Source organism: Drosophila subobscura, chromosome O (assembly GCF_008121235.1).
Source record: "Drosophila subobscura isolate 14011-0131.10 chromosome O, UCBerk_Dsub_1.0, whole genome shotgun sequence".
Lineage (NCBI taxonomy): Eukaryota > Metazoa > Arthropoda > Insecta > Diptera > Drosophilidae > Drosophila > Drosophila subobscura.
Window position 1 is genome coordinate 23,588,637 of NC_048533.1, and position 25,657 is coordinate 23,614,293.

The 25,657-nt window shown below is 44.7% G+C and overlaps 1 protein-coding gene and 1 long non-coding RNA gene across 5 annotated transcripts; one reads left to right on the forward strand and one right to left on the reverse strand.

Annotated features, from left to right (window-relative positions):
- Positions 1-11: 11 nt before the first annotated feature.
- LOC117899259 (octopamine receptor beta-1R) lies at positions 12-25,062 on the reverse strand. Of its 4 annotated transcripts, none has more exons than XM_034809146.1 (8): positions 24,929-25,062; positions 10,068-10,728; positions 7,134-7,331; positions 6,908-7,079; positions 5,502-5,638; positions 5,233-5,415; positions 5,017-5,170; positions 2,930-3,178 (listed from the first exon to the last, which is right to left on the reverse strand). In XM_034809146.1, the coding sequence occupies exons 2-8, from the start codon at positions 10,526-10,528 to the stop codon at positions 2,930-2,932; spliced, it is 1,554 nt and encodes a 517-aa protein (XP_034665037.1). In that variant the 5' UTR covers positions 10,529-10,728; positions 24,929-25,062. The 4 variants fall into 4 exon arrangements, 3 of the variants coding, with proteins under 3 accessions (XP_034665040.1, XP_034665037.1, XP_034665038.1); XM_034809147.1 differs by lacking the exon at positions 24,929-25,062 and adding an exon at positions 24,629-24,769; XR_004649173.1 differs by lacking the exon at positions 24,929-25,062 and adding an exon at positions 4,741-4,872 and having other exon boundaries at positions 3,053-3,178; positions 10,068-10,528.
- Positions 16,573-17,113, forward strand: LOC117899264. The gene is made up of 2 exons (XR_004649174.1): positions 16,573-16,781; positions 16,837-17,113. It is a non-coding gene; the product is annotated as an uncharacterized LOC117899264 (long non-coding RNA).
- Positions 25,063-25,657: the final 595 nt, after the last annotated feature.

Here is a 25,657-nt window from a genome sequence, read left to right on the forward strand (position 1 = left end):
TTTCCACTGACAAATCGCTTGTTAACATTTACCCAAGTCGAGAGGGAGATCTCTCATTTCTCTCGCTTGTGAAACTTGGAAGGTATCTCAGCTCCGATTCCGAAAATTGACCCACAATCGACAATCGCAACCGCCCCGCAGATTTGTATATGTATTTTCCTCAAATTAATTAACATTCTGACGTACTGACGTACGTTCCCATTTGCTACGCTACCACGTTTCCTGCACGTACAATAATATTTGTATTTCATATTTAATGGGCCACAGGGCCGCCACAGAGTTACGTATAATTCTACAAGTTTTCACATTTATTGGTAAGTACTTAGAACAATAATGTGGTTTGCTCCAAAGGTTCTCGGTTCTTTTTAATGATTTCTGCCCACTACATATTGTACACATGAACAATACAAACACCACACGGATACGAGTATGTTTAACAATTATTTTTCTATTATTGCACACAATTTGTAATTTAATTACAAAATATTGTAAGCTTTAGCTCAACACATGGGTTTCTCATGGACATTTATTTGATAGCAATTCTGTTCTTGGCTTCTAATATAGGGGATTATTTTGTGTGACATTCATTAGCTTGATACAACTATACATGCACACGATATATTCCAACGATTTAGAGATAGTATCTTCTACACACACAGATCTACATATATACAATTACAGACAGGGTTATAGCTTTGGTAAATTGTATTTCAAAGAGCCTCACTCATGGTCATAAAGGTAGAAATATAGAAACGAAATGATTCAGTCATTAAAATTAGTGTACAGGCGCTATCTCTTCGTTTGGGATGCGCAAAACTTATCTGGGAATGGATAATGGAATGACTCGACGGCATACTTCTGCCAGCGACTGTCATCATTAAGTTATTTACTCTTCCAGTATTTGTTTTATTTATTAATAACCAAAAGTCACATGCTCCCCAGCGTCAGTTGACATGACAATTTGTTGTACAACTAAATCGTATGGCTAGATATTATTTATGGCGCTTTTTGCTGTTCGAACCAGCTGATTATCCATAAGCCTGGCACGTGTGCCGTACACCTGGTGATACCCTCAGATTGCTTCCCATTGTAGGCTCACTTTTTTTTAATATTTATGTAATCAGATGTACTTGTATATTTTTTGTTTCCCCAACGGATGCTTCTCTGAGGACAGTGCACCTGGAAGTCTTTCGGGCTGGCATTTACACAACATCGCAATCAAGCACGTGAGTTAACAGGCAGTAGCAGTGGCAATTAAATAATAAAAAAAGTCTGAAAATTCCTGTTTGTGAGAGTATATCCCATTCGTTTTCTCTGCCCGCCCTTTCGTTTGCTCATTTAACATTAATTTAGCTAACAATATTTGGCTACATTCCGAATGTTATCAACATTACTGACGGCAAACTTATGCCGTACCGTACCGTGGCGTGGCGTTCTTCAGTTTAAACAAAGCGCCGAAAGTTAAATAAAGCAAATATTGACAAGTCCGCCGAACAGACGGACTGAGAGGCAGATAGAGGGAGGTAGGGAGATATACTACATATAATATACCCCTTAGTCATTCCAAGTCCTAAACAGAGGGCGGATGGTGACGGTTGCCAATTTGTCGACAGCGGTGAGCTCTTAAGCCGGCGCTTTAAATAATGACTATGAATCGCAGGAAAAAAAGTGAGCGTTCTGCTTGTATTCGTACTTGCAACGATTTAATATTTTAGGCAAACAATTCCAGCCAATTTCTTGTTTGTTCTACGCTGAACCCCGCTGAACTCCCTTTGATTTATGGGGGCGACGTCGGAAAGCTACGACAAAGTTGTGGGTTGGGGAACGGCTGGGGGGCGTGGCAGTTACAGTTGCGATTGTGAGTTGTTTCGTTTTGGCTAAATGCGAGAATAGAGCTGGCCAAGAATGAGAGGGAAAGTTGAGTGTACGAGTACTGTGTGCTTTCAGTAAAGTTGTCTAGGCAACGGGACAGCAGCTTGCTTGAGGAGTTGTGGCTAGTTCTATGAATGTCAATTGCATCTAAATACAATTTATTGTATAACCATGTAATCGTATCGACAGTTGGATTAGCAGGTAAAGGTAGCTATAGTTCATATATGTACTCGTTATTCATGTGGCTTTGAACTACATACAACAATTTGTGAGAGACTTGAAGTCCGGCAGCTACTACTAACGACAGAGTTGAGTGGCTAATAGACCCAATGGATATGATTATGTGTGGACGCTCTCAATGCTCTATATTTTTTGTTTATCTAATGCATAATTGTATGATTATAGTTTATGGTTATATAGTTTATGACACGCATCTATATAGTATGTAGTTTTCTTTTGGTTTTAGTTCTATGAACAAGATCATTTGAATATTTTGAACCAAGGTGCAACCAAAAGGAGTTTAAAACAGTTCAAAAGTAAATAAATCATTTCTTTGAGAAACATCCAACTAAATTCAAGTTCTAAACAAAACTTTCTTCTACTTTGTTCTTATTTTATGTGTACTGTTATTGCATTCCATTTCCATATCCTCATGTTCTATGGTTAGCTCTCTATATATACGTATATCAAACATTCAGTATCATATTTTACATATATTTTATGCACTTGTTTTTCTCGGCTGAAAACCTCTCTCTAAATGTGAACTGAATGTCTTATGAAATTCCTTACTCGTCCTTGTAAATACTCGTATTCATGTCCAAATAATTCTATGTGCACTTCAAGTCAGCGTCCATGTGCATTTTTATCTGCCATTGCACTGTTTCAAGGCTGTCTTTATCTGTGGGATTGTCGTTTTGTTCTTGTTGTAGCTTTTGTTTAAATTCTGGAAATTCCTGCTGCTGCAGTTTTGGGAATTTGTGATTAGTTTTTCAATCTGGCAATAGTTCTGCACCTGTAGGCAACTACGCACAGAGATGGAGGTGCATCCCTCGGGAGATTAGTTCGTGTAGAGGGGATGCAACTGCTGCTGGGCATCCGTGGTGGGTGTCACATTGACGGCGTACTGTCTGGCTCGCATTACACCCATGTGTATCTCCGAGGAGGCCGTTGAGTTCATACAGTTGGGCATTTCGGCGGATCCAGAGCCGATTCTGGCGCCGTTGGTTCCCCTCCTGCTGGGTCCGCCAAAGTCAAGATCCCTCCGGTGGCTGGGCCGACAATCGATGAACGCATACGCACAGCAGCTCTACGGGGAAGAGAAAAGCAGAGACACACACGCACAAGTCCGAAATGAGATTGGTAGAGAAGAAGTGCCCGGAACTTTGGCCAGGACTTAGTCGCAGATATATGTAAGTATGTAAGTATTAGATGTGTTATAACTTAATAGAGCTGCCACAGAGACGTGGCCCACTACGCTGGACGAGTATGTGTAGTAACAGTACTTAAAGGTTAAGCATAGGCAAACGACGTTGGGCACGGGACGGAACGGGACACGACGAGGCACGAGCGAGCAGGCGGGCGACAGTCGACAGGGGGGAGCAGAGAGCAAGCGGATAGATGAAGACTTTGTGTGCGAGCTGTGGTGGGGTGTCGGCGGCGGCACATGTCTGTGACAATTTGGTTTTACACAAAAACAAAAAAAAAACCTAAAAATGGCGAACAAAAAAATACACACAAAAATGCTAAACTTAAAATGAATGTACACTTTCGGCTGCCGAAACATTTGATACCCTTGCAAGACCATCATTGAAGTATGGGATCTTTTGTTAATTAATGTGACTGGGTTTCTTTGGAATTTCTTCAAAATTCAGAGAGTAACAACTTTTTGAAGTTTGCAGGTCAGATTACCTGTGGATAAACACAGACGGACATGACTATGCCGTGACGGCTTTTAATACGATGATCAGGAGTCATGAAAATATACCCAGACTTGCAGCTTTCTAAATCATAATACCCATTGGTTTGTAAGGGTATGAAAATGCTAAACAAAATGAAAGGACGGATATTCGTAGGAAAAAAGGGATCCCAGGACTTTAGTTCTGTGCATGTGTTTGTGACCGACCATTTTTGTAGCTGTGTGGGTGCATGTGCGTGTGTTTGTGTCAAAGGGAACACTTTTTTTGGGAGAAAGGAAAAAAGAAAAGAGGCAGGAAAAATAACATTTCATCATCAGACATTTGTGTTTGTGTTTGTGTGTGGAAGGTGTTATTGTTTTTGTTGCTGCTGCTGGCGGGCAAGTGTGTGTAAGAGGGTGTTGGGTGTGTGTTAGTGTGCATACTCATACATAGACAAGTGGAGAAGAGTTTTTGCTTTTAATTTAAATATTACATTTTATGCTTTCTATTGCATACTCGGGCGCGTTTAGCTTTTGTCGGGCACGAGGCAACGAATCAGCAAAGAAAGCCCCAGCTGTGCATGGAAGAAATAGAAAGAGAGATAGAGAGAGTGTGTGAGAGAGAGAGATGTAAGCAAGATGTTGAGCGATTAGAGAGCTAAAGCGTTAGACCGACACAAGGCAGCACATCCTGTTTCCAGGCAGAATCCCAGAGCGAGGAGTTGACGTTCGAGATGAAGAAGCGAGAGAAAGTCAAAGGCAGGCAAAGAGCAGAGCACGTGCAGAGATTTTTCATCAGGCAACAAATGGAATAGAACTTGATGATGATATTCTATCAAGCAGATATAGCAATCATCTAATATGGTAAGTTTGCTACACTTTCTACGCTTCCAAGTCGAGCTACTTGGCTTACTACTTATGTGTGTGTGTGCGCCAATGCGGCTGCAGAAGATACAATAGGTACTCGTAGCTACCAAAATGTGCGCCCCCATGGCGGTGGCTCTTCTGGATGCGGCTGTTGTACTCGAAGTAGTTCTCATTCTCGTGGCCGTGCGGCTGTCCCCGTCCTTGGTCGTTGCAGCAGTTGCCGGAGCTCTTAACTAAGTCTAGGACGGGTGTGCAGAGAATTCAATGGCAGTGTTGGGGCCGAATCAATAGCGGAATTGAATACAACTCAATGTCGAAAAAAGGTAAAAATTACTCAATAGATAACCCTCCCCGCCGCCCATCCACCACGCAGTCGTACTCACCTTGAGCGTCTTCTTGAAGGCAGCCCTGAAATCGCGATTGAAATATGCATAGATAATGGGGTTCAGTGCCGAGTTGAAGTAGCCGATCCAAAAGAGTATGCCCACCACGACACGCGGAGTAATGCAGCTATCGCAGAGGGAGGAGACGATGTACCTGGTGGGAGAAATGGAGCCAAATGAGATTGGATGATTGTAAAGTGTATCGAGAGTACGCACCATAGGAAGAAGGGCAGCCAGCAGAGGAGGAAGGCGCTCATTATGATGCCCAGAGTGCGGGCCGCCTTTCGCTCCCTTCGCATCGTCGTTATGGTCGATTGCTCCACCTGAATGCTCGGCCGGGGCTTGGGTATCTGGCTAATCTGCAGATGCTTCTCCAGCAGAAGTGCCGCCACTTTGGACCTGGCTCGCACAAGTAATTAGCGTTAATTGCCGTTGGGCAAATGAATTGACCACTTGGTCAATGTTTGGGGTTGGGGTTGGGTTACCTGTACACGAGACGCTCCTGCCGGTCGGCCTCCTGGTAAATGCGGTAGTACATCGACAGCATCACGATTCCCGGTATCCAGAAGCTCATCGACGAACTGACAATGGCATACGCCTTGTTCACTTTAAATTCGCATATCTGGCAAATTGACAGAGAAGAGAAGAGCAGAGCAGAGCAGAACGGAGCAAGTCAGAGAAGCAACTCAATTAGACCTCGCTTCGACTGTCAATAAATCAAACTGGATGTGGACGTGGTCTGCATCGGAGGGGTCGGGAAGGGGTTTTGGTCGCGTTCCAGTAATGGAATGTAATGCAACTTGCGGCTGCTCAACGTTGCGTATGCGTAATGCGATTATTGCAATGCCAAGTGCGGCAATAAAAACTCAATTACAGTGTGCATTACGGCGCTGGCAGGACAAAAGGCCAGCCAGAAGACATCTAATCAGATTTATGGCAAGGACAAAGTTCCGCCCGTCCGTCACCATGTTCCTGGCTTCTTGTTATTAGCATAAACAAGTAAAACTAATTAAAGCCCAACTCGAATGCTAATGTATGCAAAGGCCTTTCAATGGCAGGCAGGCAGGCAAGGCATGGCAGGTGAGGCACAAAACGGAACGGAACGGAACAGACAGGAACCGGCAGTAAGAGGACGCGAAAATTATGCACAGCCTGTGCCAAAGTCATCCCCAATGCAAAGCCCAAATAGAATTATGTACATTTATTTCTACATCAGCATTTTTATTGCGCAATGATAACTGGAGGAGGAGGAGGAGGAGCAACAGCAGCTACTTGGGCGGCATTGGCATCCTCAGAAGTTGGCAAATATTTGGACTGGGCCGCAAGCCGAAGCATGTGGTGGGGTGAAACCAATAAAATGGAGTAATAAATATGCTACCTGTCGGCTGAGCGCCTGAAAGGCGTAAAACTGCTTCGGCCACACAGAAACATAAATCAATTTCCGTTGATACGGGGCTGGGCCGCACTGCCACACGTACACATGTATACAGGGCCCCAGCCCCATTCCCAGCCCCGGGCTAGGATCTGTCTATGGCGACTACCTTGATACGAATACAAGCGCCTGATGTGATGCAAAATGCATGCAAAGTCGATACCGCACACAGACAGACAGACAGACTCAATGTATGTACATACATCAACTGAATTAGAATTTTCTATTAGTTTGATGTGCTAGAAAATTGAATAAATAATGCAGAGAGCAGTCCCAGGTAGGGCACGGCAAATTGAACTTCAAACAAATCTGTGTGTGTGTGTGTGGGCATTGGCAGCCAATAACAAATTGAATGAAAAAATAAAGAAAGTGGTTTCCTACTTAATTGGCTTCTACCATTTACAGTCTGAAGATTGCAATTAAATGCATTATAGCCCACTCTTAAAGTGCTCTACTCACATGTGGATTGGACTTGAGGTACTTCCAGTTCTCGCTCGTTGTGTACCATCCCGAGCAGATGGGCAGAAAGGAAAGCAGTGCTGGCGATAGCCAGACCATCAGCAGCATGTAGCCGACCCGCCGATGCGTCATAATGAGCGGATAGTCCAGTGGCTGGACGATGGCGTAGTATCTGGAAGAAAACTTAAATTAAATTGTTTTTGCCTTTAATGGGCCAAACAGTCACCTGTCCACCGATATGCAGCAGAGGTGCATTATGCTGGCCGTGGAGAAGTAGACATCAAAGCTGTTCCACATGTCGCACATGATGGAGCCGAACATCCATTTGCCCGAGATCATAACAGAGGCATTAAATGTCATCGCACAGAGGGCCACCAGCATGTCGGCCACGGCCAGTGAAACCACAAAGTAGTTGGTAATGATGCTGCAAAAATGAAAGAAAGAAAGTATAAAACCAAGGTCCAGACTTGGAACGAGGAACTAGAGACCAGACGGAAAGCGGAAGCAAGCACACACTCGCACACTCAAACGCAGGCCACTCGTCTCGAAGACTGCTCTCAAACTACTCTCAAATTGAATTTGAGCATTAAGCTTTCAGCTCTCAGTGGCACGCAGCTCTTAGTGCTAATCGCCTCCACAGTCTTGGATCTAAAGTTGAAAACTTTGAGGCACCATCGTATCGCACTCGCATTGCGCATTCGCCGCATGTGGCCGTCTGTGAATGTGATGGCTTGACGCACCTCGGAGTGGATTTCATTGTTTAATGGGTTAATTAATAATTAGCTTAACGCCACCGCAACTTCCACCGACAATCAGCAGCATTGCGTGGCACCGCAAAACGTTAAGTCAATTATGTGCACGCGGCGTATACGCAACATGGCGGATGGCAAATACGTTTATCGGCGGAGGCCATCAGTACAGATTTCCAGCACACACACCCACACACACACTAGACAACCCACTCGCAGCAAAAAGAGAGTGAATTATACTTTTCCGATGAAACTTTGATGAAGGGAAATACCATCAAGGAAGTCAGGCTGAAATAATTTAATATGAACGAAGGGGGAAACTTTCGTGCATTTATACGCCAAGGCTGCAAGTAAAATCGAAACACTGAGTCGGTGCTTGACACTGTCTTTGACCTATATCGTCTATCTATATCTAGACTGGCTAACAATGGGTATCGTCTGCCTTCAGCCAAATTGTACGTTTCACCAGGACATTGAACTGCCGCCCACAAACCTAATTAAGAGTACCGAGCCCCAGAAGGGAGTCCACCGACCGATTGAGGGCGAGCTTTAACTACCGCAAAGTACAGTATAAAGGGCACAACAGCAGCATCAAAGAGAGAATGAAAATGTTATTGAGGCGTTTCTCGAAAGCCGATTATATAGTGGGTGGACGAAGAAGGGGATGTCAGGAGCAGGAGGAACAGGAGCAGATTGGACTGGGGAGGGTTGATAGATGTCAAGTTTGATTACAATTATGAGTTGGCAGTTTCTTTCCCGTCACTCGATGGCAGCATGGAAAGGGAAAAGGAAGTGAAGAAAGCTTGCCTGACCTTGCCCTCCTGGCCGTGATGGAAGTTTCTCTTTAATTTGTCACTTTATTTATTGATTGCTGAAAGTCAGGGAGTTCTGCTTGGTTTTATGATGGAGGTTTATGGTGTAACTGTCCATCTCCAGAGATATACCCACGAGTACGTCTATACCCATGTGAGCACAAATTATTTCAGAAGATGGAGGAGGCCTAAGTGGGAATACATGTTGTTTCGTAATTAAGTCTAATTTGCCGTGATGATTTAAACTGTGTACCGAGGCATAAAAGGTGAAAATGGTGCGGAAAACGCACATGACAATGAGCACAATAATGGAGGAACAGTAGAGGAAGGTGAAGGCGAAAGCGAAGGCGAAGGCAAGGAAGAGGCTCAAACCGTCGAGATAAAAATGGCAACATGAAATACTCGTAGACGCAGTCAGGGTCAGGTCCCAAATTGCCTGTCCCTGGCAGGCTAAATGAGCCTCTGTCTCGGTTTGGGTCTCAGCCTCAACCTCATAGAGAGAGACACACAAATGTCAGGTGTGTGTGCCATGTCGCCAAGGCATTGCCAAGAGGCAAAGGCAAAGCAAAGGAAAAGGCAATGGCAAGGCAATGGCAATGGCAACGTTTTCTTGAGGCTGCTTTAATAGTCTTCTGCCTTGACATTGAACGTACCGGGGGTTAGGTTACAGCATTGTCGCCTCAAAGCCCCTCAGCCCATCCTTATTGTCTGAGTGTTTTATGTTTGGTTGTTTAAATGCCAGCGTTGTTGGGCTTATGAATTTGCGGCTAAAACACGTACAGAATGACGAAGCCCACGGCGACTACCTGGAAAAGCGCCCCCCACAAGCATATCTCATGTGGAGGCGGCGGCGCTCAATTCATAATTTTGACAAATTATATGGCGGCACATAAAGTAAATGGCAACGGCGTCCCCTTAAGTAGGCAACCATATTTTTATGCTTGCCCTTTATTAACATTTCTAATGTAATTACGCCCCGTATCTAGGTATTTGACTCTGTCGCCTTGGCAAAGGCAAAATCAACCAGCCACGCCCCATACATCGCATACCAAATCCAACGTACAAGACGAGTTCTGTTCGCATGACACGCAAAAATGGTTGGAAAAATATGATAAATGATGACAAATTAATGGCCACACAAAAACGAGGTGGATAAAGGCAAGCCCCACCGCGGTCCAGTCGCAAACGAACCACTCGACGGCAGGAAGGTGCGAAATACGAGGCAAGGCCAGAGGCCATGTCCTTGACAGCTATATCGGACAATGTCACATCGGGTAGTCCATCCACAGACGCACACAATTCAAACAACAAAAGCGAAAGAATCAGAGAAATACTGAAAGACTGAGGGATACACTTGCATACCATACATTTATCATTCGTTGCTTAAAGGACTTTTCACTTGAATAAAGATCTCCCCACATGGAATATTCCAATGAATTTAATGAAATTGAAACCCAGTCGATTAACATGGAACCACTTGATACTCGGGCGATAAATTAATGAGCAGACGACAAACAAGCGGTCACACACTCGACCAATACACAGACACAACCACTATCCGGACAGTGTCGAGAGGACAAGAGCAGTGAAAGGACTCACCGCAATTTCCGGTGGCGCATAACGGACACAATCACCAGCATGTTGCCCAGGATGGCGGCCAGTATGATGAAACCAATAATGAAACACTTGACGAAGACGAATGTCAGATGTGTGCTGCCCTCGGCATCGTCGTCAGAGGCGGCGGCACTGCCATTGATGTCCTGCCCTCGGCCAGACACAACGTCTTCGATGGTGACCGAGCTGCTGCTGATGCCGCTGCCGCCGCTTCCTGCACTCCCAACACCCTCGTCCACGAGTCCGTCGGCAATGAAATTCAAATATCGGGCATGTGATGCCGAAGCCTTGAGCAACGGCATCGGTACGTTGAATGGCTGTGACTGTAACTGGAACTGTGACTCCTTTGTTCTGCCGATGGCGCTACTGCTGCTGCTAAAGCTCTCCTCAAGCATTGTCCTGGCCGTGCTGGCTGCAGTGGTTGTAAGTCTTTGTAAGAGCGTCATAGTAATCACCACAATCCGTATACATATGTACGACTACGAGTACAAGTGCGAGTTCGAGTGCGACTGTGAGTTCGAGTACTGGCAAATGTTCAGTGGCAAAAGCCAATGCAGCTATGGCCTCTCAATGGGAACGGCATGGTGCCCGACATTTGCTCTTTCGGATTCAATGAATGTTATTATGGCCAATCGTTTGCCAAGTCCTGCAATTGAAAAGATAAATGATTGATTCAGTCATATTTATGTAAAGCCTTTGCCCTGCAAAGAGCCACTCGAGCCTCGCCATTCTCTCAATGGTGATGAATGGGTAAGTGAGTAACTTTTATTCTGAATAGATATTAATCATGGTACTTAAATAAAAACAAAGATACTACGCTCTTTTATACTGTATTGAGGTTAAAAGAGCTTTGGAATTTATTTATTGATTTACGATTCATGCAGCTAAAACGGGGATAGAAATTCAGGCCTCAACAATTTGGGTTTTGGTCTATCATTTATGGGATCTCCTTTTACTCCTGATATCATTCAACATTATTGTAGAGTATTGCCACTTCTTTGGGGCTTAATTTCAACATTTGATTCCTGTTTTGGAATTCCAGTGTCGCGTTCTGAATTCGATTTCCATTTACATTTGCATCAATTTGGCATTTGTTGTGGCAGTTAAATGAACCGCAACGTGCTGGCTATTTGTCTTCTATCTGCCTTTCAGGACGAACAGTCAGGGAAGCCCCCATCATCTAACCAAGGGACCAGCTTCAATGGCATGGAACAATTTGTAGAACATGCAAATCTCAGAGGCAGGCACACACACAGCCAGAGAGGAGAACTAGAGCCATAGACAGACCAGACCGAGATCCAGCGTCAGAGTCAGAGCCAGAGTTAAGCCCATAAACACCTTGCGCCTTTGATGGCATTGCATGGGGTATATAAATTTCGTTAGCCGCAGGCTCTGTGAATACAAAGCCGGGCAGACAATGAAATTGAAACCCACACAGAAAACACTTCGAAGAGTGCCCAAGGGTGTGGGTATGGGGTGTGGAGTGTGGAGTGTGGATTGCGGAGGTGGAGATGGAGTAGTGCCTTAGACGTAATCCCACTCAATTGGTTTAATTTACCATAAACAGCTACCATGCCAGAGCCGTGAGTGGGAAATTGCCTCTCGCTTTTGGGCCTAAAATTTGCTTCCTTCCGTTGGTATGACGGAAGCAGCTGCTGCTGTCATTCGTGCCTGCTGCTCGATGTCTCTCTCTCTTGCTCTCTCTCTCTCTCTCTGTGGATGGTCTTCATCCTGGCTATATTTTATCATCAGCAGCCGAGGCTTATCATTAGCAAATGTCAATTTTCAAATTATGTACATTTATTTAGCAATTTGCTTGCCGCGTAATCGATGCCAGCCTCCTGGCACGGTGGCACAATCCTCCACATGAATTTTGGGCAATTTCTTGAGAGCCGTGGGGTATACGAAAATTTCCCCATTCCACCTCCAATGTGTAATTCCCATGTTAGACAAACTAAGTAAACTTTAGCAGACAAATACAACTGTCAGCGTCGAAGGAATGCTATTTATTTGTGTGTTTTATGTGTGGGGTCTCAGTGTCCCTGTCGACTCTGTTGGACCATCTCTATTTCTCTCTGTGTACCTTCAGGGAAATGAGTTTTATGTGGTTTCTGTCCGGGAGTGTGTGTATGACACTCAGTCACAAAGCGACCGCGACTGAAGTGAACTTTAAATCAATAAAGAACAACAAATTGAAAGCCTGGCAGTCGCGCTTTTCCACTTTCCCCCGAGTCGCCTCTTTCACTATCCATCCCCTATCCCCGGGCTCCACCTCTTAGGAGCCAAGTGCTTTTGTCAAACGCATTGTCAATACGTCATAAAAATAACAGCAAGCGAAAGCAAGACAGCAGCGACAACAGCCTCGCCAGGACCCCTCGCCAGAACGGAGAACACAGGCCCGAGAGTCCCAGCAGCACATCCAGGGCCCAGCTCTGGTTCCATCCTTTGTTTGAGTGAAGAGCAGAGGTTGTTGGAAGGAAAAACCGTGGCACAATACATCATATGCAGCAGGTGTGGTGTTCTGCCCCCCACACTCCATATTATCTGTTATTTCTTTATAATGTTTTTCCTTTTTCCAGCGAAAATCCAGCCAGATCATGCCCGCATCTTTACCTTTTACTCGAACGACTTTTATTTGTTAAAGTATCTGGGATTTGGGAGCGCCTGTTTGCCTTTGGGATTCATTCATTCGTTCGACCTTTCGAAGTTAGCCGAGCGTACAGTGGATGCAAATGCTGGGCAAGCGATAAAAATGGTTTTATGTGTTGATTCAGGGATAAGCTGAAGGAGTGGTGCTCTCCTCCAGGTATCCATCCCATTCATAGTGATATGAAACCAACTTTAAATGAATCAATGATCAAAAGAAATGTATACTTTGGTCTAGTAATTTCCACTCTATAAACCAAATGGTGTGGTTTCCATGGGACGAAACTCTACACCCATTGTGTGGGTTCGCCTGCCTGGCTGTGATTCATCTCTTTTGTGGGTTTGTGTGGCCCATTGTCTGAGGGTGCATTGTGGATAGGAGTTCGGAGAGACTTTGGCTTGTTAGTTATTTATTCTAACTTATTCTTTGCTTATTTGAATTTGCCCTGTTTGCTTACAGCTGAGCGCATTGGGCCCGGCCATAAGCGCTGCTGTTTGCTCTCGCCAAAACCCCACACAAAGCCGTACAAATTCATTTAGAATTTGTCGAATTTTTTCTTGCTGCTCTGCGGTTTATGTTTGGCTTGGATTTGGACTAGGGTTTGGGTTTGGCGTGGGATTTGTCTCGCCCACAGATTGATGGTCAGCTTTAATTACTTTTCGAATGGCAGTTGGGACCCGCTTTTCTTGGGATTTAATTAATTTTTAATTTATGCAAGGAACAAGAGGCTATTTTTTTCCCTTGTTTTCCCTTTCATCCTTTACGCTAATCGATTTGTGGCCCAAAACTGCCACTTAAGCACACGCACTGCGTCCTAATGGAGTGACCCAATGGAGATGAAGTCATTTATCACGGGCGGCATTACCCATAAGACAGGACAAAGGAAGCAAACTCATAAATACGACCCTTGGCAAAGCGATTTAATTGAGTGCTAAAAGCCTTAAGACAAAGCCCCACCCGAAACAAAAGCCGATCGAAGGAATGAAATCGGGGGTCGGGTCTGAAACTGTTGTCACCCGCTGGACAAATCGAAAGGGGGATGGCGGGAAGGGAGACCGAAGGCGGAAATGGGAAAACGAATCGAGTCGAATCGAATGGCAGCGAGACGAAACTAATTGGACGCCTGGAAATATGCAAAGATAAATTGACAGCGGTCAGCCGCAGCAAAGAAACAAGGTCCTCCGTCTGGCGGATCACCGAAGGGAAAACCAAAACCAAAGCTAACTTTGTTACGCTTATGTTTCGACCATTTGCCAAATCAAACAACAAAGGAAACTGAACAAAAATGAAAGGAAAAATAAGAAAAAGGAAAAGCGAAAAGCGGAACCCGCACCAGCCCTGCATAAGGGTATAAGTTCTGGTGTTTTTTCGGAGGCTAGCAGGCAATCAGGCTGCCTGGGTGGAAGTGAGAGTTCAATTATTCATCTAGCCATCTTCCCAGTCCCTACGCGCACTTCCTTATCCGCACACATACACGCACACACACATACACAGATACATATTCATATGCTGGCCATCAGCGGTGTGGTCTCTTGGCCTTGTTCGCATTTACATTTTAAATTGCAGTATTAGGAGCTCTATTTGCATTGCTTTTGGCCTCAAAAACGCGTTGCCCATTCTCTAGCAGCATTCTTTTGTACATTTGGCTTGTATTACACAGAGAAAAACACAGACATGTTTTTTGGCCGAAAATAGATGGGCATTTTAGTTGGCGTATTTCAGGTTGGCATTTTTGAGGCTTGACAGCAGACAGCAGCGTTGACAGCTGCTCCAGCTCTTGGTCAGTTTGTGCTGTTGCTGCTGCTGTTGCTGCTGCGGTTACTGCGGCCTAGCCATGCCCCGTTCCGAGCGCTGCCTGAATAATGAACTGCATAATTTGAGCCAAATTTGCAGGCAATTTCAGACAAAAACAAAACAGTGCAGTCAGTGCACATTCCCTCTCCCCATCCCTGCAGGCAGAAAATAGGAATTACAGTTACAAATATGCATGAATGCCAAATGGCATTGATACACAATTATGGAGAGTCCAATAGCCACGCATTAATAAATGTACATATTAATTATAGAGTAATAATAGCCACAGCCTGACCCTAAAAAATATATATTTCATTGGTCTTTTGTAACATATTATATTTATCAATAACCGCAATAATGTGGCAAAGTCAGACATGCAGCGGGTAAATAGAGCGGCTTCCTTTGCCGTATCGTGTGGCAAATAAATTTCATAAAATTTGCAGTAATTTTATCTGCTTACCAGCAACCCCTCTGCTAATTAGATTGCATTCTTGTCTAGCGGAAATTGGGTCAGACATTAAGCAGCGCCTTGGCAAAGAGACGAAGAGCACATAGTAAAGCCCTGCCAGCCTCTGCCTTTCCATAAAAGTGGCGGTTATGCAATTTTTAATTAATTTCGATGCCTGCCGCACAGCCGCTTCTGCTGATGCTGCCATTCCACACCCTCCCACACACACACACTCACAGTGTCTGCAGTTTGCCATTTGCATTGTAACTGCATTCCAGCAGCAGCAGATCTCGGGGCGATTCCATCCATCGCTCATACTCGTAACTGTTGAATATTTGAACATATTTGAACGCCCGAACAGGGAGCAGGGCAGCAGCAGGACTCCCCATTGCGATCCATGATGCATGTGACCCCGCTTCCGGCGGTTGTTTATAACATTTATACGGTTATACGGTTACAACTCCTGACTGAAGCCAAAAAGTGTGAAAACTGTTTGCCCACATCCTATGGTCCGCTGGTCCGCTTTCCAGTGGCGTTCCAGGGACTCTTGGTTGCTTGGGTTGACCAAATTTACACACGCACCAGGCACCATATTAAAATAAATTTACATCACATAGTTTTGCTGCTGACTCTCGTGATGAGAGGTTTTGGAATGACAGACACAAAAATATAACGACGGAAACGTGTCTCTTACGCTTTAATTGAAATACAGGGTGCTGCTGCTGCTCTGTGTGGAATTTGGCAGGAAAAAGCAGAGCTCTCGCATATATCCCTGCTCGTGCAGGGTAGCAAAATGCTAAGAGCTACGCACGACTGGCCGTCCAGCTACTGTGAACAATGTGTACATCTACTCTTATGGCATGCACGGGTGTACTGGCACTCGTAGCAGCGAACTTGTGGCCGACTGTACTCGTACGTACGTACGTATGTTTCCATGCATGTCTGTGCATGTCGGAGTGTGCTTAGGACCCACCGACAACACACAGGAACAACACTTTACGCCCACACACCCAATGGACCCTCGGATGGCGGTGGCAGCGAGCAGGTGGCTGCTGCTCCCTCTCATGTGTCTGCAGCACTGCCGCCTTGTGCCTGCCTTCCGCATGATTTTGCATTTCAAATTATTTCCGAGTGCGAGTGAGATGAGAAGAAAGAAAGACAAAGACAAGAACAGAGTGGCAGAATGAGTGGGTGGTGCTGGGTGGCAGGGCGTAGAAGCACGTGCAGTCAGGCAACATACAAACATACTTCAAAAGCTGCTGGTTCCTCGGCAAGAGGGAGAGTCGGGCAGATAGAGACAGAGCACTGCTGCACGTTGAGAACATTTTTTAAAATGCCAAGCTAACAATAGAAAGGAAGCATCCTTATCAAGGCCACCACACTCACAACAAATACAGCAAAGAAAGGCTCTCTTTGGGGTACGAATATTTAGATACCCTTTTCGGATGCAATGTTCCTATGACAGCTAGTGTCGCGGGTTGAAACATATTCAAACTTTGAGGCTCAAACTTAATTAGCCAGATACTCGTATATTAGATTCGTATTCCAAAGTAGGCTGATTAGGATTAATAGTTTTCAATAATATTTCAGTACACGTTAGCTTTCATACGGAAAACATCAGACAACTCAACACGTAACTTTAGACGCAATAACTAAATTTGTTTTACAAAACTCATAATTATTTTGTAACTTTTGGATTACATAGTAGGCTGGACTTTGACGCCTTTAGTAAATATTCTGTAGACAAAACAATATTTTTTCCTGTTTTAACTATTCAACAGATTAAACAGAATGCCGCCTCGACCAAAACGTTCGGCTTCGTCATCCCGGCTACAGCATCACCCAAGTGGGCAGGCGTGAGGAAGAGATCTGGAGGAAAATGGGAGAGAACGAGAAGGACAACTGGAAATCGCAAGCTTCGCTTGCCATAATCAATTATAAGAGGAAGATGGGCATCTATAAATCAAAATATCGTCGTTGGCTTAAGTCCACTATCTAAATTCCAAGTCCCAATTCAATGTTCAATAAGCCACGCAAACTATCACCCTTGAAGACACGTTAAATGTCTTGGAAACTACCCTATACCCAAGTCGTTGGTGCAGACAAATCTTGAAGCCTTGAATAAAATCAAAATAATACGCATTTTCAGCTATACTAGATACCCTTCTAATCATAGTGTAAAGGGTACCGTAGGGCACCGCAATCACAGGCGGAGAGGGAGGGACTCACTGGCGATGGCAGGGCAGAAAGTAGAAATGAATGAAAATGGAAAACTAAAAACAGGAAAGTATTTTGCACAATTGTTGTTACTTTTTGTGCCGATTGTTTCAGCGAGCATGTGGGTGCCACGCAGGAGTGGTGGCCAGGAGGCAGCCTGCTCTTGGCACAAGTGTCTGGCTTTGGTTCTGTCTGTTATCCGCTGCTGCAAGCTGGCTGCGAGCTGAGCAACCTGCAGCCACACGGCTACCAGGACCTTGAGCATTCAAAAACCCTCTCTACGTCCTCGCCTGATGTGACATTCAACACAAACAAGAACTTTGGCAGACAAACAGTTGGCGGAAGAGGAGCAGTCGGCGGAGGCAGCTTCATTAGCGTTAATTAATTGTATGGCCCCAAGAAGTCGACGACAATTCAAAAGTTCCGTCCGACTACGGCGACATTGACAAACGAAGCGCAAAATTGTCGAACTGTATTTGGACAGCCAGAGGAAAGGTGGCAACTTGCTCCAAGAAGTGGCTGCTGCAGTGCCCAAACAATTAGCATTCAATCACGTACGTGGCAGAGCCAGGCTCCCCGTGTCTACGTCTCGAGACGGCATTGGCATCGGAATCGCAGTCGAGTCACTCACCTAAGTCGATAGTAAATGTCGATGGCTGTGTGCCTTTGTTTCTGGTACTGATTCTGCCTCTGGCTTTGGCCTTTTCATGCCAAGTGCGCGACCTTCGTTGGCGATTGAATTTGACATTGTGCCTGGGCCCACCCTCCAAGGACCCTACTGCCTTCTACGGATACGTGTACGACGAGGACGGGTAGTACCCTTAGCCACCCGAAATCCGCAATGAAAGTCAATTGCCATTTGCATTTATACCCATGCATGTATCTGTGTATCTGTGTGTGTCCCACAGCCTTTGTCTCTTAAGGGGACTGGCCCAAAAAAAAACAGAAAACAGAAAAAAGAATGCCATGCTTCGATGTGTACGGGCACGCAAGTGAATCGACTTGGTCCTGGCTTTGTTCCGCTCTCGAGAGTCCCTGCCTTTTTATGGGACACCCAAGCACACTCGACTGTATAAATGCGAGCACATTTTTATGGCATTTTACTGGCTAATATTCCAGCAATTTTCTACCTATTTTATTTACCAACCCATCCTCATACACACACCCAAACAGCAACACATTTGATTGGGATTGGGCGATGTCTTTTTTTGGGGCCAAGTTTCCCGAACCATTAGCCTGCAATTACACACTTTTCACAAATTGAATTTGATTTTGGGAGTTCTTCCAGGAATTCACATAAAACTTGATGGCATTTCGATGGAAAAGTTAAAAGTTGGCCAAAAGTTGAGATTTAATTTAAAGAGCCAGCAAATCACTTACATGTCTAAACTTTGTCTGCTCCCATTTCATTTATTAAATATCAGAGAGCACCGTATAGGAGTCATAGACCTCTCTGAGGGCAGTATGTGAGCGGAGGGGAACCTCCTCCCAACCTCGACGGCTGCCAGACAGTTTCAAGTGGAACGTGTCCAAAGTTCTGGCCACGCACTTGGGCCATAAATATACTTTTAATAAGCCAAAAAGTAGTAGCGAGTGCAGGAATAGATACATATTGAAATATGATCAGAAATAGATGAAATGATTGTATTTAAATGTGATTGCTGTGACTTGTTCAACGAAAACAGCAACAGAATCATAAATTATTCAATTCACACCAAAAGTTTCTCGCCTAAAAATAGTTTGCAAATGGCTTTCAATGGATGATTTATCACGAGCATTTGCAGCAGTCGAGTGCAGTGAATCATTGTTCAACTTCTGCACAATGCCAACTCAATTCGGGATTCAATCAGCCCGCTGCTGCCACACAGTCTAATTTCGTTTTTATTTGTTCCACACACAATCGCACAGCCGAGTCCTTTTTTTTGTGGGATATGTACCCCAAATATCCTTTTCACGGCCAAGCTAAAATATTAAACAGACAAATATGAAATCCCATATTGATGCTCTCGCAGTCCCGCTGTCTGGGGCGGAGGACAATTTAACTTTTATTGATGCAGCATATATAATGCGATTTGGAAATGGAAACCGATTGTCAGCAAAGGTCATCCCCATTTCACACTCCCCTCCAAAAACCGCTCCCATAACCATAGTTTATCCCTAGAAGATCCCTGCTAGAGAGCATTGCTTGGGGCAAGGATACTGAGTGGGAAAACTGAAAGAAAACGAAATACAGAAACAGAAACAACGTTCAGCTCAGCTTTTCTTCTTGCGGCGGACAGACAGACAGCGGCGCGGCAGTGTGCACATGAAAAATCACGAAAAATTCAAGCTGACAAGAAACAATACAGACAGGACAACAACAGCCAGAGGCAGCATCTAATGCCCCAACAGTAGGGATGGCATGAGCTATAGATATAGATACATCCCGACGGTCTTGACGCCTGTCCTTTGTCTGGTTTACGATTTTTGGGAGGGAAAGGGAGGGAGCACTTCCTTGAGCCAATGCCAGGAAGGAAATTTAAAGTTTCATCTTTGAAACCAAAAACCGAAAGAGAAACTCATAAATGTGCTTCAACCGAATATAATAAGGTCAGAGCCGGGAACTGTCCATAAAACGGGGCATGCAGCGAAAGTGATTGAATTAATATATATGAGGGGAATATTGCAGCAGGGAGGCTTGGGGCTTGGGCTTCGAACTAAAACACAGAACGAATCGGGGTCCGGCAATGGTTTTTGCTTTGGCCCCGGTTCCTGAGGGAAGACAAAGGCACGGCACGGCACAGGACAGTGTTGTGTTGACAGGCAACGCACGCAGCAGATATAAAGCTATATAAATATATGGTTATATACCCATGCATGTATATAGTGTATACATAAAACGTCTGAGTATTTGTAGCGTTCTTGGCCACGCATCATAACATGTCAATACACTCTGAATCCCGAACGCCATTAAAGTCAAATGCTCTACGGGGAATTTTCAAGGCGACAAGCCAGAACGAGCCCTTCGAAAGGTGGGGCTTAGGTTCTACTATACTCTACCCTACCCTCCCTCCCTACCTCCATCAAGTTGATTCTATTGTTGCAAAATACAAAATCACATAATGACAAGGACATCGCCATATAAAAACAACAAAACAGCCCCAAAAATCAAAGTGTAAAATGTTGAAAATCGAATTTAGTCCCAGCATTGAACATTGAACAGAGAAAAAAAGGGAAACGGAAACGGATGTGCGGGCACAACCAGAGTGTGTCGGCTATGAGGAGTGCTTGGATGGGTGGCTGGGTGGCAAAGGTAGCTGTTAGACATGCCATTATTTGTTGATGTATTAAAGCTTTTATTTACATGCAGGTGAACGCCATTTGTTTGTATTTGTATTTGTATTCAATCAGCGTCAACACGAGCTCCCAAAACAAGAGAAAAGAATCGAAAAATCACACGTAAAGTGAAGGCAAATCAAATACAATCAAATCACAGCGTCTCCACACTCTGATGCCCCGCCCATGTGTGCGGGGGGAGGAGGTGCCACATTTTTCCAGAAAAATGTCAGCGCCCAAGTGGTAAACACTCTTGGGCCTCTTCAGTGGCTTTTTGGGGGCCAACTAATGGCTGCAATTTCGCGTTGTTTTCTTCATTATCATCGCCCCCGGGCAATGCAGACGATGATGACGTTGATGATGATTCTGTTGGCAGTGAGGCATTGTCAGACGCATTGGGAGCCGTGAAAACTACCCAGCTGGCTGGTTAATAATATGTCTAGGCCAAAGCCCAATAGGAGGCACATGGCCTACTTGGACATCATTTTGTCCTTCGGCTGGGGCTGGGCCGGTCCAAGACCATTCCCGCCATCAGGCAGCGCCGTAATGAAGCTATAATTAGATGAGCGCAGTGGCAGTGGCAGTGCCAACCAACCTGGATCCCTATCTAGTCCGACACAGTGTGTATCTAACGGCTACACAGAGCCCTGCCTGCTGTATTTTTAGCCAGCGAAATGTAACGAAACGTTTGACTAACCAAACTCCAGTTGACAGACGAGCAAAAGGGGGAGACAGATGTGTTTATGAATGGGTGATTCCTTTCCCTTAGAGCTCATCCATACAATGGCCTCGTATCCTTTGTCCTCCATCCTTCTGCACCTCTCTCTGTGTCTATTTGCTGGCAGCTAGTTAGCTGGGCATACAGAGATACATTATCATTGTGCAGTCGCTCTGCCGTGCGTGTCGTATACTTAATGTGGCATGATTTTCGATGGTTGCCGAATAGAGTGAGCCATTCCTCTAGAATTGTATTTCGTGTATCTCTAATCATGTATATAATTGAATCTACAAATGGAATGAATGGCTGAACGATGGCTAATTGGTGTGCAAATGGAATGTTTTTCCCCAAAACATTAAACAAACAAAAACATTTAAAGAAGCCAATATTCCTTTTCAAATAAATTCCATCAATTGTTAGTCAATGTTTGACTAATTTAAATTATTAATTGCATTTCATTTCACTCACAACATGATTGGATTATGTGGTTGAAAGTGATAGTTAATTGTGAATTGTTTCAAGAGTCGCGTTTGGGCTGTCGAATGAATTTCCGACCGCACAACGATGCCAATTTCCCCTAATTGAAATGCCGCTCAATCAACGGCCAGACAAAGGACCATTATAGTTTATATATAGAGCATAAGCTTATCAAGCACACACTCAAATTTATTTCTAGCTGGGTCATCAATCAAAACAAAAGCAGCTCCTCCATTTGCCCATTCAGCTGCAAGTCCGTGCAAGGTCGATTCTCGCCAAGACCCGCCCGCACTATTATCAGCCTCCTCGCAGCGCCGTTAGCCGCTTATTTAGCCCCGTTTTTCTGCCCAATTAAAAACCAAACAAATGAAGCCAAAGGGCAACTGCGGTCCTGAGCAATGAAAATCAAATCAGATGAAGATAGAGATGCAGACAACTCATTCGGGGCACCATCAATCAAACAATCACTTAATGAACTACTTCAAAAGCAGACGATGCCCCAATCCTTCCCATTCCTGCAAACGATCCCATGCCAGAGGCGCAACAAGAACACGAACAACAATCGCAGACAAACACGCCAATTTCCACTCGCAGTTTTGTTCTCACTTTGTGTACCCATTACTAAAAGATTGCGAGGTTAGTTAGACTATTATTTAAATTTTTGTTTAAAGAAACAATCGAGATGAGTTTAAGAAATTGATATTATCAAGAAATGCCATCTGAGGACAGCAATCCTGAGCATAGCAAAACTCTTGGAGCACCCTTTAACACCTCTGAGTACCAGGTATCCCATGGTCGTTTCACTCTATGCCCTCTTGCCATGCTAGTGCTTCTTTTTTCGACTTTTGTGGCATTAATTGCCTTGCGCTGCTTTTGTGGCATCGATTGAAAAAGTTTTTGGGAATTTCTCCGGCTCCTGGCTGTCCTCCCAAACCCCAAAAAAGACCCCTCCACAACAACTTTTTCAGTAAGTTGGTGGTGAAGCACATAACGCTTAAAATACGTTTAATTGAGAGTCATCGAGGTGGCTCCTTGTAGTCTGTGCGTGTGTACAATACGGCAATACATACTGTACATACATATTTACATACATATGTACATATTTTTGTGCTTTTTGGGGAAAACCCCGAAAGTTTGACTCAAACTATTTGAACAATCTTTGGCCATGGTATTCCAACAAAATATTATTGAAAATAATTCGTTTAGAGAGTTTACACATTGTTAAGCGATAACCGATCTGGGTCATATTGGGGCTGGAAGTTATTTTTCTAAAATTTCGATTGTTTACCTACCTGCTCAGGTGGGAGTATGAGGAGTAGGAGGACCAAGGGAATGGTCGAGCTGAAATGAATATTGAAATTGTGGCCACAAATTCCACTTGTACGAGCAGTCCCCGAAAGTTGCCATCATCTTGTGTGGTGGAGAGTATTTCCTCTGGCCGACCGCAATTTGCCGGAAAACTTTTGAACTTTTTGGAAAAGTTTACTTTATCAACTTCTTGTTCATAGTTTGTTAAGACCAAATCAAAAAAAAAACACAGACAAGGACAGGGAAAGTTGGTGGTTCACACAGAAAGAGTGGAGGAGACTGGCAGGGGGTGAAGGCAGGCAAATTACTGAGCTAATGCCTAACAAATCGATGTGCTACGGACCCAGCTACGTGACAGTTGCCAGTTTAATTAAAATGAAATGCGCTAATGGAAATCCAAACCAGAACTCAGCCCCCACGACACACGCACCACCTGCCCCCTACCCCTAGCCACCACCACTCCTACTCCGGTGAGCCACATTTCGTTATGATTAAACAGGCCCACGAGTGCCTGATGCGCGAATAAATAACCCACCTTCGTTCATTCCTTTCTTCCTTCCCTCCACGTTTGTGTGTGTGGGAGCAGGCAGAGAAAGTCGGAGAGACATTGTGAGAAACAGAGTGGGTGCAGAAGTGGGTGTACTGGTGGGTGTGAGAGATCCACTCGTGTGTGTGTGTGTGTGTGGGAAAACCTTTTCAGTCGGTCATGTCTATATTTTGGTACGTGAAATATTTATAATTCCATTTTGAACAGCTCAAGGCAAGGATAAGCCTGGGCCGGACTTTATTTTTAGGCACTCGATGCCACAACAGAATGGAATGGAGTCGAATGGTTGCAGGCACTGGCAGACATCGACATCGAGAGCCACTTAGGGCATAGGAAAACTATTAAAATTTATGCGTAGCCAATGGGAAAACACAAAACAACTGTCGCGGTCGCCTCAGGGCCGCAGCAGGAGGAGCCCGGGGGGACAATCGCAACCGAGACAGACGACATGTAAATGCTGACAAACCATAAAATGTGGCCAGCCATGGAGTAATGCCACCTGCTGACAAGTGCCAGGACCTTGGTGGGAGTTCGCTGAACTGCCGCAGGGCTAATCCCATGCAGAGAACTGAAGTGCCTAACTCGGCAAAATCCTGTGGGATGTGCTTAAAGCGAATGTCTGGCAGATGCCGCGGGAATTTTTAAGAAAAAAATCACATTAAAAATGTTTTATTTTCTTTTAAGCTGGACTTTGATAAATCATCAAAAAATAATCAATTAAGTAATGTCATAAATTGCGCCATAATTATAAACTGCTGCCCCACAAAAAGGTCGAATAGTTCGCTAAAATTGTTGAGCAATGAAACTTTTTATGAGCCATAAATGAGAGTTGTTTTAATTTCTGTTCCACGCGTGATTTAATGGCCATCTTAGTCTCCATTTAAGAGATAACTTTCACTATCATCACGAATGGTTCACACTTATTTTGCGTTACTTTAAATTCAATAAACCAAGCCATGAAAATGGAAGATACTTGGGCAAAAATTGTTGACAAACTAGTGCCCTGTCGGGCATTTAAGGCCCTCAGGCACAAACTGCTTACACAGATTCTTGTTTGCCGTCATCGTGCTCTTACGTGTTGTTGTTGTTTGTGTTGCTGTTTGGGCTCCGGAGAGACTTGGTCCCGGGATGGCCAACTTAACGCCTTCGAGTTGTAAAACACTTAGCGGTTATTTCGTGTTTTTCCTGCTTTTCCTCGTGTACTCTACTTTACTTCACTCCAAAGCACACAGCCAGGCGTACCCTCTGGAAGGGATGGATGAATGGATGGTTGGATGGATGGAGGAGGCACAGGCACACGCGATGAAATCCGCGTCAGGCAAATTTTTGTTGTGTTGTAGATAATTTAGCGCAATTTACGTGCAAATTTGCTTACGTTAACTCTCCGGTGGAGGGTGATAGCGCACAGGTGTGTGCACGGCGGCCCGTTGCCAGAATGATTCGGTGATACGGAGAATGTCGAGGCTCCAGTCAGGCTCCGGAGCGCGGACACAACCGACAGGAGCAAAGGACAACGCACGACTGCGGGCCACAGCCGAGCACCGAATCCCGACCATAATGTGCCACCGATGTTTGTTGCACAAGCAGCCGACAGCTGCTCGGCATCGGCATCGACATCGGCATGGGCATCCGCATCGGCATTACTTGAGGGCAAGCAGAAATAGAAATATGGAAAAGAAGTAACCAAAATATAAGCCATATCAGATGGGGAAAGCTTCGTCTCTGGCTCCGACTGGGACTCCGACTCTGTCTCTGTCTCCGGCGACAGCAACAAATAAATCGCTAGTAGATTATTCGTGCTCGCACCCACTAGCTCCTACCACGTGCCGTACCCTACCAAACCATTGCACACCCATCTTCATCCTTCATTCATTTCTTTTGGTAAAGTTTTTTGACGCTCGCGCCTGTGTGTATGCTACGAAAAAATTGACAGCAGGAACAGAGGAGGACATTTTTGTTGTTGTCTGCTGCTGCTCCTGTTTAAGGCACCCGCTGCTTGGTGCCTTTTGGGTAAGTAATTTTCGCTGTTTCTATTTAATTTATGACTCGTGTTTCTGTTGTGTTTCATTATTTGCCTTTTATTAATTTGTTTATTTGTGTAGAT